General features: G+C 33.2%; 1 protein-coding gene across 6 annotated transcripts in view; it reads left to right on the forward strand.

The window, feature by feature from the left end:
* Positions 1–15409, forward strand: part of GMDS (GDP-mannose 4,6-dehydratase) — a 589931-nt gene that overhangs the window by 251390 nt on the left and 323132 nt on the right. For all 6 annotated transcript variants that reach the window (XM_036237568.1, XM_036237561.1, XM_016124269.2 and 3 more), the window contains exons 5-6: positions 1123–1315; positions 2135–2239. In XM_036237568.1, the coding sequence (XP_036093461.1) occupies positions 1123–1315; positions 2135–2239 (298 nt within the window). The remainder of the gene's footprint in view (positions 1–1122; positions 1316–2134; positions 2240–15409) is intronic.

Genomic DNA, 15409 nt, shown 5'->3' on the forward strand with positions numbered 1-15409 from the left:
GCTGTGAGTATACTAAAAACCACTGAGTCATAAACTTTAAAAGGATGAATTTTATGATATGTACATTTTACCCAATAAATATTCTTATTTTTAAATATTTTAAAATATTCTTTAAAAAGAATAAAATAGCCCCAATTGTGTTTTCTTGGCTTTGAAAGTGTACGAGATACTTTTTTTCTATTTTACCTCAAGGTTGCCACGTGAGCTTTACTCACAGGCCTAGATGACATGAGTTTAGTGGTCTGAGTTAGGACTCTGGTTAGCAATCACCTTAAGTTCCATAAAAACCCTGTGTATAGACAAGGCTGCAACTTTTGCTCAGGGGACACTCAGGACTAGGCTGTAATGAAGCCAGTAACCTCAGTCACCCTGGAGGGGTTTTTTTCCAGGTGAACATTGAGGTCATTCACCAGGCAGCAGAGAAGCATGTCTGCATTTTGTCCAGCTATATTTGGACATTAAGTAAACCAGTGACAAAGATTTTTAGCCTTGTTATTTTAAGAGGTTTGAATATTAGGTAAATTTGTTTATTGTGCTTATAAATAATTTAGGAAAAAAGCATATCAGTCACATTTATTTTTAAAGAATATGTTAAAAAACTGTAAAATATTGAATTATTTCTTAGCATCCTCTTAGAAATCATTCAATTCAATTTACATTAGTTTCTTGCTGTGTTTAGAGTCTCATAATGAAAAGATTATACATATGTAATATACTAAAAATCATTCTTGTATCCTAATTTAAAATAGAAAATGAAATAATTCTTTTTAAAACTGTGTTCTAAAGTTCATGATCTCAATCTTCTGTGTACAGAAAAATCAACTGGGACTGATTAATAATGTACATTTCCTAGGCCCTCACCCTTAAGAGACTGGTTCAGTCTTTATCTTTAAGGAACACTCCAGTATTCAGCAAAGAGAAGTAGGAGGTGATATGTCTGTTTATACAGTTCTTCATTTTACCACGGATTCTAGAAATAGATGATATCCACATTCTTAAGTCTGCTATTCACAAACATAACTTTTCTAAGTGTGTGAAATTGTAAAAAGTCTTTGTTTTCTCCTGTCAGCATCTTTGTCGCTGTTACCCTTAATGTAGCATTTCCTTTCCTGCTCTTTCCAGATTTCTTTTGACCTGGCCGAATATACTGCAGATGTTGATGGAGTTGGCACTTTACGGCTTCTCGATGCAGTTAAGACCTGTGGCCTTATCAACTCTGTGAAGTTCTACCAAGCCTCCACAAGTGAACTTTATGGGAAAGTGCAAGAAATACCCCAGAAGGAGACCACTCCCTTTTATCCTCGGTCACCATACGGTGAGAACAACATGTGCCACTTTCTTTGTGTGTATGGGGTGTTTGTGTGTTTCTACTTTAATTCTGTTCATGTCTCATGGCTGAAGTCATTTGGGTGTGAGATTAACATTAAGATAAACTAAAGTGACTAGACTTGTTGAGAAGCATACCTTTATACATTGCTAACTACAAGTATTTGCTGCCATTGCCTCCAGGGTGGAATTACCACCTCACCTCACCAATCCATGCTCATTCAACCCTTTCATACAGATCACTTTGAAGGGAAAATTAGACCAAACATGATTCTTTTTTTCTGAAATGTGGGGCTGTGCTGAAGTGATAAGATTTCATGTTTTTTATCTCCCCGATGAAAGCTTCCCTGAGTTCAAACCTTTAAAAAAAGAACAAGAAAGTCTATTACATCTTACATATTTGTAAAAAGTATTCATGAAAGACTTTAGTGATAAAGTTTCGAAGCAGTTAGAATAGTGAGATCCCATATTTTTTCACTTTTTAATTTCTTAATACTAAGAAAAAGAAATAAGACCTAAGAAGGTCCATTTGATACATGGCACACACGGTAGTTGAAGTCAATTGGATTGTAAAAGAAAGAACCATGGATATTACAAACATAAGAAATTCTTAAATATTTCCTTGTGCACATTATTAACTAGCAAAGGAAACTTCATTTTGTCTTTGGCTTTAAAATTTTTTTTTTTACTTGATACATTACAAATTATAATTTGTGTAAGTTGTTACTTGTTTATGATGAATGAAAATCACTGTTTTTAAATAATAAGACCCTGTCTTTTACTTGCTTTTAAAAAATTGTTCCAACAGGAGCAGCAAAACTCTATGCCTACTGGATTGTGGTGAACTTCCGTGAGGCATATAATCTCTTTGCAGTAAATGGCATTCTCTTCAATCATGAGAGTCCGAGGAGAGGTTAGTAAATATATTAATGGAAAACATAATTTCAGACTTTAACAATGACAACAAAAAGTTGTATGTATATTCTGAGGAAATTTTCACCTTTTTTCTTTTATGGATGTCAGAAGTGGTAAATGAAGACATGTAAATCTAGCCTTAATTTCTTATTACGTTTACTAGGTTTTTTTCCCCAACATGAAAAACTGAACATTGTTACAATGTTATCATTTTTATTGGTCTTATCAAGCATGTTTTCAACCCAAGTATTAGGAAGATTCACAATGAATACAAAGGAATAATCAATAAACTAATGATTATCTCCAGAAACCAATCTTATTCATGTAGACTCAACTTGTAGAAGCTATGTTTTTTTTTAATTTTGAATCAATTGGATGTTCAATAGTTTTTCTTTACATTCCACTTAAACATGCATACAGAAATTGCTGTGCTTCTAGAGTATATTCTAAACTAAATTTGAAGTCAGTTCTTATATTTAGAATCACTATCAGTTTTTAAAAAACCACATTCGTTTGCATTGTTGTTCCCTTTTCATAGTTGTCCTTGAGACTGTTAGCAACATACTAGGTCTCCTGTTCCAAAGATTAGGTTTTAAATAAGAAATGTGTATTTTTTTCATTATTTATTGAAGCATGAAAAATCTGCAAAACATATATACTCTTTACAATTTAAAAATTACCTGTTCGATCTAAGAATTTTTGTTAAATTTCACTATAATTTAGCCTTTTATCTTGAGAATAAATGAGAGGTCCAGTGTTATAAGGTTTTCCATGCCCAACAAATAGTAATGTTTATAACTTTTTTCAGTAAAATTTTATGTGACTATATAGCCACATAATTAAACCAAGTTATGAAGAAAGATTAAAGTGACAAATTTATGAAGGCATCTTTAGTGTCAGTACATTTTTAAAATAATATTTCAATGTTTCAGTTACATTTGACACACAATATTATTAGTTTCAAATGTAAAACCTAGTGATTAGACATTTATATATTACAAAGTAATCGCTCTGATAACTCTAGTACCTATCTGACACCATACATAGTTGTTACAATATTATTGACTGTATTCCTTATGCTATAGTTTGTATCCTCAAGGCTATTTTGTAACTACCAATTTATACTTCTTAATCCCTTTGTGTTTTTCATCCATCCCCTCAACCTCCCTCCCATCTGGCAACCATCTAAATGTTCTCTGTATCTGTGAGTCTGCATCTGTTTTGTTAGTTTTTTTTTTTTTTAATTCCACATATAAGTGAAATCATATGGCATTTGTCTTTCTCTGTCTGACTTACCCTACTTGGCACAATATCCTCTAGGTCCATGTTGTTACGTATGACAAGATCTCATTTTTTTTTATGGCTCAGTAATATTCCATTGTATATGTATACCACATCTTCTTTATATATTCATCCATTAATGGACACCCAGGTTGCCTCTATACCTTGGCTCTTATAAAAAATGCTGCATTGAACATATGCGTGCACATGTCCCTTTAAAGTACTGTTTTGGGTTTCTTTGGATAAATACCCAGAAGTGGGATTACTGGGTCCTTCTTTGTTTCTTTTTAAAGCATTTTTTTAAAAGTCCGTTTTGTCTGGTATAAGTATTGCTACCCCAGGTTTTTTTTTCTCATTTTCATTTTCATGAAATATCTTTTCCCCATCCCTTTAATTTCAGCCTGTATTTGTCTTTCCAGCTGAAGTAAGTCTCTTGTAGACACCATAGGTGAGGGTGTTGTTTTCTTATTCATTCAGCTACCCTGTCTTTGATTGGAGCATTTAATCCATTTACATTGAGAGTAGTTGTTGATAGATAGGTAGCTATTGACATTTTATTATTCAGATATTTAAGTTTTTTTTCTTCTTCCTCTTTGGGAAGCTCTTTATCTCTTCTTCAATTTTAAATGATACCTTTGCTGGGTAGAGTATATTGGTTATAGGTCTTTGGTGTTCATCACTGAATATTTCATGGCAGTCTCTTCTGGCCTGTTGAGAAATCAGCTGACAGTCTCATGGGAGCTTCCTTGTCAGTAACTGCTTTTCTCTTGCTGCTTTTAAGATTCTCTCTGTTTTTAACCTTTGACACTTTAATTATAATGTGTCTTGGTGTGGGCCTGTTTGGATTTATCTTGCATAGGATTCTCTGTTCTTCCTGGGCTTGTGTGTCTATTTTCTCGACCAGGTTAGGGAAGTTTTTCATCATCATTTTTCCATATAAATTCTCAATTCCTTGCTCTCTCTCTTCTTCTGATACCTCTATGATGTGAATATTGGTGTGCTTGATGTTATCCCAGCAGCCCCTTAAACTATTCTTATTTTTTTGGATTCTTTTTTCTTTTTGCTATACTGATAGGGTGTTTTCTACTACATTATCTTCCAAATTGCTGATTAGAACTTCTGCTTCATCTAATTTACTGTTGATTGCCTCTAATATATTCTTTATTTCAGTTATTTTATTCTTTGGTTCTATAGTGTTAGTACATTTTTATTTTACAGTTGTGTAAGTTAAAAAATTCCCATGATGTGCTCTTAAAGCATGAGAGTCCATCCTGTCATAATATGCTGCACAAAAGGAAAACAGTTAATAAGCAGCCCGAATCATTTCTTTAATTAACTTCGTGGTTCTGGGTGCCCTTGTAGAGGAAAAAAGAAAAGGAAGAGCTTCACTAGCCTTGACTATAGCATTTGGTATGCAGGATATTCAAGAAATCTGTTCAGTAGATTTCGTATCAAGTTTGGATAGAGAAAAGCATTCTTAGTTGTAGAATGAAAAGAAATTTAAATATACCCTCTGAAAAATTCTATTTACATATCTGATAATGAGAATTATTTTTGTCTTTGTCGATGTTAATCTCTTTTAAAATTTTGTTTTAAAATTAATACTTCTCTTTTATTTAAAAGAAAAGTAAATATTAGAGGAGGATATAAGGAGAAAAGTAAAAGTTTTCTTCCTTTCATTGGCTCCCAGCCCTGTCCTTAGGCCCACTGTTCACATTCTTTCAGAAATGTTCCAAGTATCTTTATTGTCAATGTACAAATAGGGTTATTTTATACATAATCTTCTGTTTCTAGGGCTTTTGGTAAATGTTTTTGAAAACTATTTGACCTTGTAGCATATACCACTTGTTTTATTATCTATCTGGAAATCAATGATATCTCATTTTTTAATTTCATTTATATAACTAAATCATGAAAAATTATAGAGATATGTGTGGAAATGATATAATATTTATTTGTAGGAAATCTGATACTTATAACATTTCTTGAAACTTGAAAATTAATTTTAATATTAGATTAATCTGACAGTAATATCGTGGTTTTGTCACAATTATTTTCTGAGGAGATTCTTTGCCAGATTGAGAATTCCTTAATGGTAGGACTGTATTGAACTCTTAAATCTTCAGGATGGAACAAAATGCCCGTATTCTTATAAGCATTCAATAAATATTAATGAATGAATGAATGAATGAATGAATGAATATTTCATGTGTCAGTGCCTAGACTTGAAAGCTAGGCAGTCTGAATTAAGAACTATAGGAATTTATAGGCTAGTTTTAAATAAATGTTTTCTCAATTTGATAAACCATTTTGGAGATTCAGTTTGATATGCTTTAATAAAAAGGTACAATTTATTTTTAATCAATAATCTTAGTTTGTATACCTATATTGCTATAGTACTTTAAGTGAGTTTATTTTTTTAAGTAGATTGAGCATCAGTCTCTTGCCATGCTATCATAGGAAGCAAACACCATTTTTTCAGACAGTATAGTGGTAAACCTCAATTGAATCTAAAGTATTCAATCACAAATGCCCAATTAATAGAGCTTTAACTGATACAGCTTTTGGGGGACATGTACTTTATCTCTAATGAAAAATGATTGACAAAACCCCTTTTGACTGCATGAATAACATTTCATGAAAATTTCTGACTATAAAAAGCATGGAAGAAGTATTTTCTAATATAAAGATATTTTAGAACAGAAATTGGCAAACTGCGGCTCATGGGCCAAATCTAACCAATGAGCCTTTTTTTTGTAAATAAAGTTTTATTGCAGCACAGCCATAGCCATTTGTTTACAGATTGTCTATGGCTGTTTCACATTAGAGACCTGTGGCCTATAAAGCCTAACATATTTACTGTTTGGCCCTTTAAGAAAAAATTTTCTGGCTTTGGCTTTAGAATAGTTAGATCTTCAAAATCAAGAAATTTTCAATTGAACTTAACATGGTTTTCTCTTAAGCTAGCAAGATAGTCATATAGAATGATTGTCAATAAATATTAAAGTCAAATAGTGTCAATAGTTAACTGATCAATAAGCAGAGTTCCTGAAGCATTTTTGTCAGTTGGTGTTTTGTTGTGCTTTCCGAAGTACTGAGGTGTGGAACCAAGTACACTAGTCACTGACTAAAGATCTGTAGCATAGTTCATCCCAGTAACTCTTGCTCCTAGTTGGACACTTTTTCATTATGTGTTTGGCTATTATATGTTTTTTCTCCATTCTAATCTTTTGTGGTTTTATTTAATTATTTATTATTTATTATTATTATTTATGCCTACAGCACCTGGTCTTACTAGGTGGTCTCCCATCCAAGTACTAACCAGGCCCAACCCTGCTTCCAAGATCAGACATTGGGCTTGTTCAGGGTGGCATGGCCGTAGACCACGGACCATGGCTGCCCTGGGGCACGGACCCAGGACCTTCTGCGTGTAAAGCAGACGTGCTAACCACTACACTATGGAACCATGTCTATTTTGTGGTTTTATTTTTAAGGTACTTATTTTGTCTCACTAAGCGAAGTTTATAATACCACTAAAGATAGTCAGGATCATATGTGATTGGCACAGAAATGACAGGTGGAAATTACTGATCTAGGAAATAAAGCCATTGATCTAGGAATTTGGACTCTGTTTCCCTGGGTCAGTCATCCAGTCATTCTTTTAATTAAGATAGGATGATTGATACACTCATGCTTTAGATTTGCTTTTTGTAAAATGGAGGCACTTTAGTAATATTTGCTATACTTAATATGAATAATAGTTAAAATTCTAGAATTGTACATCCATAAAGACATGAAAATATATGCATCATTATATGTTCTGTGAATAACTATTATGTGTTATATAATGATGCTTACAGATACTAAAAGGTGCTTTTATTCATAAGCACGTGACTTTTAAAAATAAAAACAAAAGTACTGTTCTTTTTTTAAAGAGTATTTCTTTTATGAATAAATTGTACAAACCGACATGTATCTGAAAAACTTTTCCTCTCATATGGTTTCTTCAGATTTGAAATTCTTTATCTGATAGTTTCATTTACATGTCTCTGTATCTACATGTGCACAAATACAGTGTTCTTTTTGCCACAAATATACCTGTTGTGACACCTTTATGTTGGAAATACAGATTTACATATTCTCTATTTAGGTAATGAAGTCTGTGTTTTTTATCTAGAAATATTAAATTTCTCTAAGGAAAATATTTAGTTGTTAAGTTTTTTTTAAAGGCTAATTAGTTAATAAAATTTTGATGGCATAAAGCTTTTCACTATATAAACTATGGAAAAATGAGAAAATTTTTAATTACTTTAAAGTCGCTTGCGAATCAGGATATTAGAATTTCTTTTAAAATATATTGCTTATCAATAATAAAATTTCTTAAATTTAAGATTATCCTATAAACCAGAATATTAAAAGCAAGCCTATTAGTGAAGGTAACAGTAATATTTCCAGTTTTGATTTTATTTTGCTTCAGAAGATAATATAACAGGAATGAATAGTTTATCACCAAGATAAAATATTTTGCTAATTATGTTTTATTCTTATATGAGCAGACTACTTTGGCATGTCACAAATAAAATTTTGCCAACCTTTAAAAATGATAAATAATAACATATTGTAAATCAAATAATCTATTGCAAAACACAAAAATTGTATTTTGTATGATCATTGAGTGAACAAAAAAGAGAGATCCTACCTTCTAGTTTTAGCAGATAGAAAAATTATTAAATTAAATTTGACTTGATTTCCTCATTTAATGACTGTAGCCATTGTGATTACGGGTGTCATGCACATAATATTGAACTTTTATTTTTTGAACATGCCTTTCCCATTTTCAATATGAGTGCAGAATGAGTATTTTGGTTCCTACAGTTAAGGATTGGTATTGGTTTCTGAGAGATTTCCCCAAGTCTGTCCTTGAGGATAAAGCCCATACCAGGAGTATGCTTGGTGGAAGTTCTCTACCATCTGGCGATAGCAGGTGAGGCTCAAGTGTGTGCTGGTTTACAGTAGTGGCACCTGTTTACTTTTGACTCTTATTTGGGTACCACTGGTTTTGGAGAAGGAGTTCAATTTAAGTGTCCCAGTCTTTTTATAAGGATATTTTTCTTATGTTGACTCATCTTAATACGTGGATCATTAGGTCAGTCTGGACAGTATAGTGACTCCTACTTCCAGAATCAACAGAAGAAGTAAAGTTTGGCTTAGTGAACCTACCTCACTGTCATTAATTTACTAGCAGTGAGTTACATGCAAGTGATTGGCTTCATCCCTTGTATACCTTTAGTCCAAGTAAGAAATCACAGTCCATGTTGACAATGTTATTTCTTCTCTTCTCCTCCCACTTTTCTCCTCTTCCTCCTGTCCTCCTTCTCTTCTAAGTGTTTAAGAATGGAACATTTACTCAGCCCTAAATGAAATATTGTCTCTTTGTAGTAGTTTCTTTCATTTTCATTCTTCTTAAGTGTTTGACCTCTAAATGCTGCTCTCTTCCATGTGAAATGTATAACTATACTACCTTCTCTGTGACCATGGATCCTTATAAAGAGACTCCATCACTCCCTTCTTCCTCCAGGAGTTCTTTAGGTGCCAGACTCCCTGTTTTCCCTAGAATTCTAAGAGAGCCTAATGAATACCACTGAGAGGCTGGTGCATGTATAGGCCTTTTTTAGTTTGTATTTCTTCCTCATTTAAGAGGAACTTTTTATAATTTCACAACTGAGGGAATCAGAGTAGTTTGGCCATAATTATCATCATCTTTGTCAAACGTTGTAATAGTGAAAAATATTATACTCATAAGATATTTTTGTTGCATTTGACATAATGATTTAATACACTACAGGAATTTTACAGGCATTTTGACTAGTTTAACTTACACATTATGTGTATTTGAAATTTTATATGTACTTTTATTTTTTCTAATTTTTAAATTTAAAAAATGTGTATTAGCCCATTAGATAATATTCTTTCTTTAAAAGAGCTTTTAGAGAATAGACAGTTAGCATCCACCTGTATGTATGCTCCTCAAATACTCTCAGAATTTATAAGATAGACAGGAATGTAAAGATCATTCTGTGCCACTTTTTTCATCAATGAAGAAACTGAAGCAACATGAGATCGAGTTGTCCAAGGTCACAAAATCAACAGATGTCAATATTGAGACTAGAAATAATCCTGAAGTAGGGCAGAATGACATAAACATCATTTGTATTTATAGAAATAGCATATATATGAATTTTAGAGTTGAAACTGGAGCAAGTCAACCTCCAATGCATAGCTGATGCTTGTACCATGGAATGAAGCAAGTGGAGAAGTCGGAAATTTATCTCAATTGTTCTTGTCTTTTGTAAAAGATATTAGTTTGATTAAAGGTGAAATTTTTTTCAGACATTTAGCAGAAATAATTACAGTTAAACATTAGTTTTCTAATATTAAAATATAAATGTGATATGAAATAAATAACTTATCTTGAGTATGATCAAGAAGTTGACAATAAAGAGAAATAGTACTAATACAAAATACATTGAAAATCATATGACAATAAGAAGTAATTAAGTACTTTAAATACACCCATAATTAGCAGTTTAAGACTACCACAAATGGATGGTGTACTACTGTTGTTTAGATATTGACCCATTTTGAGATGATACAGCACATTCTTTTAAATATGGGCTTCATAAGAAATCATGTATATCAGTCTAAATACAGTATTCACCTGACTAAGAGAATCTGACATTTCAAGGTTCATGAACTTGTGGTTTTAAGTTTTAGACTTGAGCTTTTTCTCCTAGCTGCCAAGTGTTTTGCTTCTTAAAATGTCTAACTACATTTATTACCATAAATTAACCTTTATGTTTTTTAAACTATAATTTATGTGAAAATTAACTACTTAAGTCATAGCAAGATTTTGAATAATTTTCCCCTTCATTTTTTCTAAAGATTTTTAAAAATTCACTGCTTTAAAGATAAGAGTAAAACTCAAGGATAGTGATTCTCATCAGGGGATTGAGAATAAGGGTGGGGAGAGTGTGACTTTGCCCCTCATAGGACATGTGAAAATATTAAAAGATACTTTTGGTTGGTGCAAATGGAGGCTAGGGATGTGCCTAAACAACTTACAATGCACACGACAGCCTTAACAGCAAAGAATTACCCAGTCCAAAATGTCAGTATACTGAAGGTGAGAAACTCCGCGATAGAATTTTACCCTCACATGTTATCATCAAATTTAGATGAATGTCATCTGTAAGTCTAGGATTTTATTTTTCTTTATATATCACTTTTACTTTGTAGTGGATCCTTTATAGAGCTTTAGCAAATATTTACCTTAACATAGGAGAAAAAAAAAATCTGATTTAAATACCTCTGTGTGAAACTATTTAGGCCTTAGGTATTCTAGTCTACTGCAGCTCAAACCCAAGTCAGGGAAGCCCAGATAAGTTATCTCAGGGCTCTCCTAATTATTTGGAGAATTCTCACTTTTGTGACCCACTGGTCCACAGAACCGTGTCCAGGTGGGCTCACGACTCTCCCTTCACTTCCAAAATAAATGAGTGTAGATATCTTTTGTTATAAATTATAACAAGAACAACGCTTTCATTTGGGAATAAGTTGTACAGTCCATGTTCTGGCTTTGCTATAAGACAACCATTAAAATGGATTTGAGATAACCTTTCAATGCATAAGATTGCAGTAATAATGTGCGAGGTTCACTTTATTTGAGAATTTTCCTTTAAAATTATTCCAATTCATATATATTTGAGTGCTTTAGGGGATAATAGAATGCATGATATAAATTATATAAATGGAACTTGTTTTTATTTAATCTCAGTAGGCAGAAAGCTCTCGCTCGTGCACGTGCTCTCTCTCTGTCTCTCTCTCTCTCTCTGACTCTGTGTGTGTGTGTGTGTGTGTGTGTGTGTAAATAAAATAATCTTTTTACAGATTACTGAGTTAGTATTTTCCAGTCCAAGTAACAAATCCAATATTAAGATACAAATGAACCAATATGAAATAGCCAAATATTTTATTTGTATTTCTATCTATTAAAGATACCTTCTGTTTTTTTTTTCAGATGAGTATCATAGTCTTAAGTTGTTGAAAAAAAAGTGTAACTGCTCATTGTGAAATGAAGGAATGAAGTAATCTCATGTTACAGTCCAACAGCACATTATAGATTTTACACAATACAATTTTGTCTGCGTGTAAATGGTTAAATTTTTGGCCACTCATCTTGGATCCACCAGGTTCTAGGCGACCTTTCTGGTTGGATACAAAGCGACATCATTTAGTCTGTAGATTGTAATACTTCACAGATGACATGTACGCTTGGAGCTGTTGCCTATATTATTCTTATTGGAGAGATGAGGTGTAATTGCTTAAACATGAAAGACTTTAGAAGCAATAGTTGGTCTAATTGAGGTGGTTATTACCACTAAACAAAATAAAGTGTTTTTGCCACCTACTGAAGTGAAGCTTCTGGGATTGTTAAATTGATTTCTTATACTGTTTTGTAATTGCTGTGATATTTATATTGAAACCAAACTGATGACTGTCTGGTGTCATAAAGCACAGCTCCCCCAGTATAAGTAGGTAATGTACACAATGGTTAACAGTGCATTAAGCTTCTCAGAGCTGGCCTAGATGGATTCGGCTTGACCACGTTACTTACTCAGACCTCAGTTTCCTCTTCTGCATTGATAATAATGCCTACCTAATAGGTGCATGGTGAGGATAAATGAGACAATATATTTACCTATGGGTTCATAATAAAGTCATGTGTGAAAAAGGAAAATTCAGTGCCTGGTAGATTTTGAACATTTGTTTGTTTCCTTTTTCCCTCTTCTTTTCTTCCATCTCTGTATTTTCAATGCTGAGTCCTACCTAAATATTAGTTTCTTCACTCCTCCCCTCCTAAGGTGAAAAACTGTTGGAACCCTATTTGTGGGATTTTGTGGCTACTGGCATAAAACTAGGACAGCGAGAAATTTGAATCCGGCAGGGCACTCCCATTAGAGATGGTTTTAAACCAAAAACTGAAAACGTATTAATCATGTTTACAGATGAATCAGAGTGGTCACTGAGATATCTATGACTTGCAAAAAGAAAAAATGTATTGAGAATTACTGGAATCACAGGAAAATGAGATTCTGGTAGCTAACCAGTACAAATTTTTATATTTGAGAAGTCAAGAAAAGATCATGATGATATGGAAGGATATGATAAATACCAGAGGCCTATGAAAGACCCTTAGGAAAATTAATGAAAACTTTGCAAGTATTTTAAAAATGATTCAGATATTTTTATCAATGGCCCTTTAACAATCTTATGTGAGGTACAAAATGTTGTTTTGTCAAAAAGTTTCAAACCAGAAAAAAAAACACATTTTTTTTTTTGGTTATACTAAAAAAAATACACATAAGTACAATTATAATCTATATTTTATTGAGTACAATTATAATTTAAATTTTATAGATTATAGGATAAATTGCAAATTTTTTCACAATGGCATTTTTCTCCCCAAATTTAGGTTGAGTCAGAGCTTTCTTTTTCACTATTTATTATGGAATTTTGTTCCCCCTTTTAATTGGTTCAGCTTCAGGTAACAATACAGAAGTATTCAACAGCTTGGATTCAGTCCAGGTTACACCACTTACTGAATGAGTGACTTTTGCAAAGTTTCTAAGTCTCTCTGAGTCTCAGTTTTCACATCTGTAAATAGGATAATAATAGTCTTTATTTAGAGTTGTTGTACAAATTAAAGAAAATATTGTAAGTAAAGTTATTAACATACTATTATTATTACTACAGTCACTGCTACTATTGATGTATCTGGAGAAGAAGGGTCAGTTTATGCCACGTCACAATTTAAAATATAATATTAGTAGCAAGGAGTAATAAAAGGGGAATTTAGCAAAGGGATAGACAATTTACCTTTGCTGAGCAAGTTAAGAAGTTCAGCTTTCAGACCTTGGAAACTGGTAATTAAGATAGATAAGTGTGAAAAAGTAAAAAAGAAAATTGAACATGAAGTATTGGTAAGAATAATGTTCTGCACTCCTGTTGTGTATCGGGTGTTTACTTTGCAGAGTTCATTTAAGGACTAAACTCTACAGAAAAGATTCTTCTAGATAGAAGATTTAAAACACATATTACTCTGCTGTGTTCACCCTTTGCAGAAGGAAACTTATTCTATAAGAAAATACTGATTGCAAAAGAAAAAAGATTACAAACGAGCTACAGCACTCTGGATCCACAGTCAGCAATATGGGAAGCCCAGTGGAGGAATCAAAGCCTGGCATAAAAAGAGGCTGATAATGACTTAGTACTTAAAGCCTGCATTTGGCCAGTGCATAAGCCTATACTGAAACATAATATAAACTTCTGCGAACAAAACCATCAGGGCCGACCAGCCTGCGAGGGGCACAATGAAGAGAATTTACCCGGAACAAAACAGTTCCTTAGGTTAAGATCAGTGTGTGTGTGTGTGTGTGTGTGTGTGTGTGTGTGTGTGTCTGCGTGCGCGCGCACGTGTGTGCATGAGTTGGGATGAGGGAGGAGGTGTGAGAGGGCATTCAACATTTTTACCAGAACTACTGAATATTCTTTATAGTTTGTTAGACAACCATAAATATACTTACAGCAAGTATAGTCTAAGTTCAGCCTAAACTAAGACTAAGAGTAGGATTAGCAATACTTGAAGTTGAGAAATGTAAGTAGATATGAGAAAGAAGAGAGGGTGGAAAGTAAGGCAGTACAGGGCTTTTGTTTTTGTTTTTAAGAAATTTGAGGTTTGAGAACTAAGGATACAATAGATACTCCTTTGGGGATCAGATTGCAAATTGACAGCATGAGTTAGGAAGAGGGTATCCCTCACTTCCAGTTATGAAGTACAACTCATTGAGGGAACTGCATTGACCATGGAGACCTAAAGACCTGTGCAGCTTCAAACTCTCCAGGGAGCACAACCCATGTAGCAAGTAGAATTCTTATGGAGAATACTGGTGACTGGTTCCTACCTCAAGTAGTGTAATGCTAGTAGGGTGAGGATTTTAGACAACTGGTTTTAAGAAAATTTAACATTTCTCAGGAACTCCTTTGTAGTTATAGGTTGATGGAATCCTGGGGCTTCTAGTTACCTAAATACATTTAGTAAATTGTACTTGGATCTTGTCAGAGTTTGGGCTCAACCATTCTCAACAAATTCTTTTGCCATCTTCATATGGTCCTGGTTTAATGAACACTTCCAGGTATTATAAAGACATTCATGGCCTGGACAGATCTTAATGATGGGTAGAATACAGATTCCCAGAGTAAGCAAAAGCTTATGTTAAAAAAGGCTTATTACTGTCAGAATAGGCAGATCATTACAACTTCTTAAATGTCTAGTAAGTTTGAGATTTCTTTAAATGTACTAAAGCAAGATGTACATGAGGATAAGTAGCCCATAATGGGATGCAATTAAGGAAGTAAAAATACAATCCGATCACAAAAACAAACAAACAAACAAGCAAACAAACAAAACACTTCCTGGATATGAGAAAGGTGGGTATGCAAAACATTTTATCAATGAAATAGGGGAAGCCCCAGTGCCCACAAGATATTAAAGAAGGCTGTGTAGAAGTACACAGGAAACATCTCAGTCTTGGCCCAAGTGCCTCTTTAAATCCTAACAATGAATTTGTATTAAAGGAGCAAAACTTTTTTTAAGGAAGAGGAAGGAGTTTCTCAGGGGAGCACTGATTAATTTTATTGGAGGAAGACTAAATGTTAAGAACCTTAGTACTAACATATTTTCATGTAGCCATAGGACTGTACACTCTCAGAAGTTTCTGACAATCTCAAGTGCTAGATATTTGGTAATGTTTCTTAAACCTTCAAAGGG

Source organism: Rousettus aegyptiacus, unplaced genomic scaffold (genome assembly GCF_014176215.1).
Source record: "Rousettus aegyptiacus isolate mRouAeg1 unplaced genomic scaffold, mRouAeg1.p scaffold_m13_p_1, whole genome shotgun sequence".
Lineage (NCBI taxonomy): Eukaryota > Metazoa > Chordata > Mammalia > Chiroptera > Pteropodidae > Rousettus > Rousettus aegyptiacus.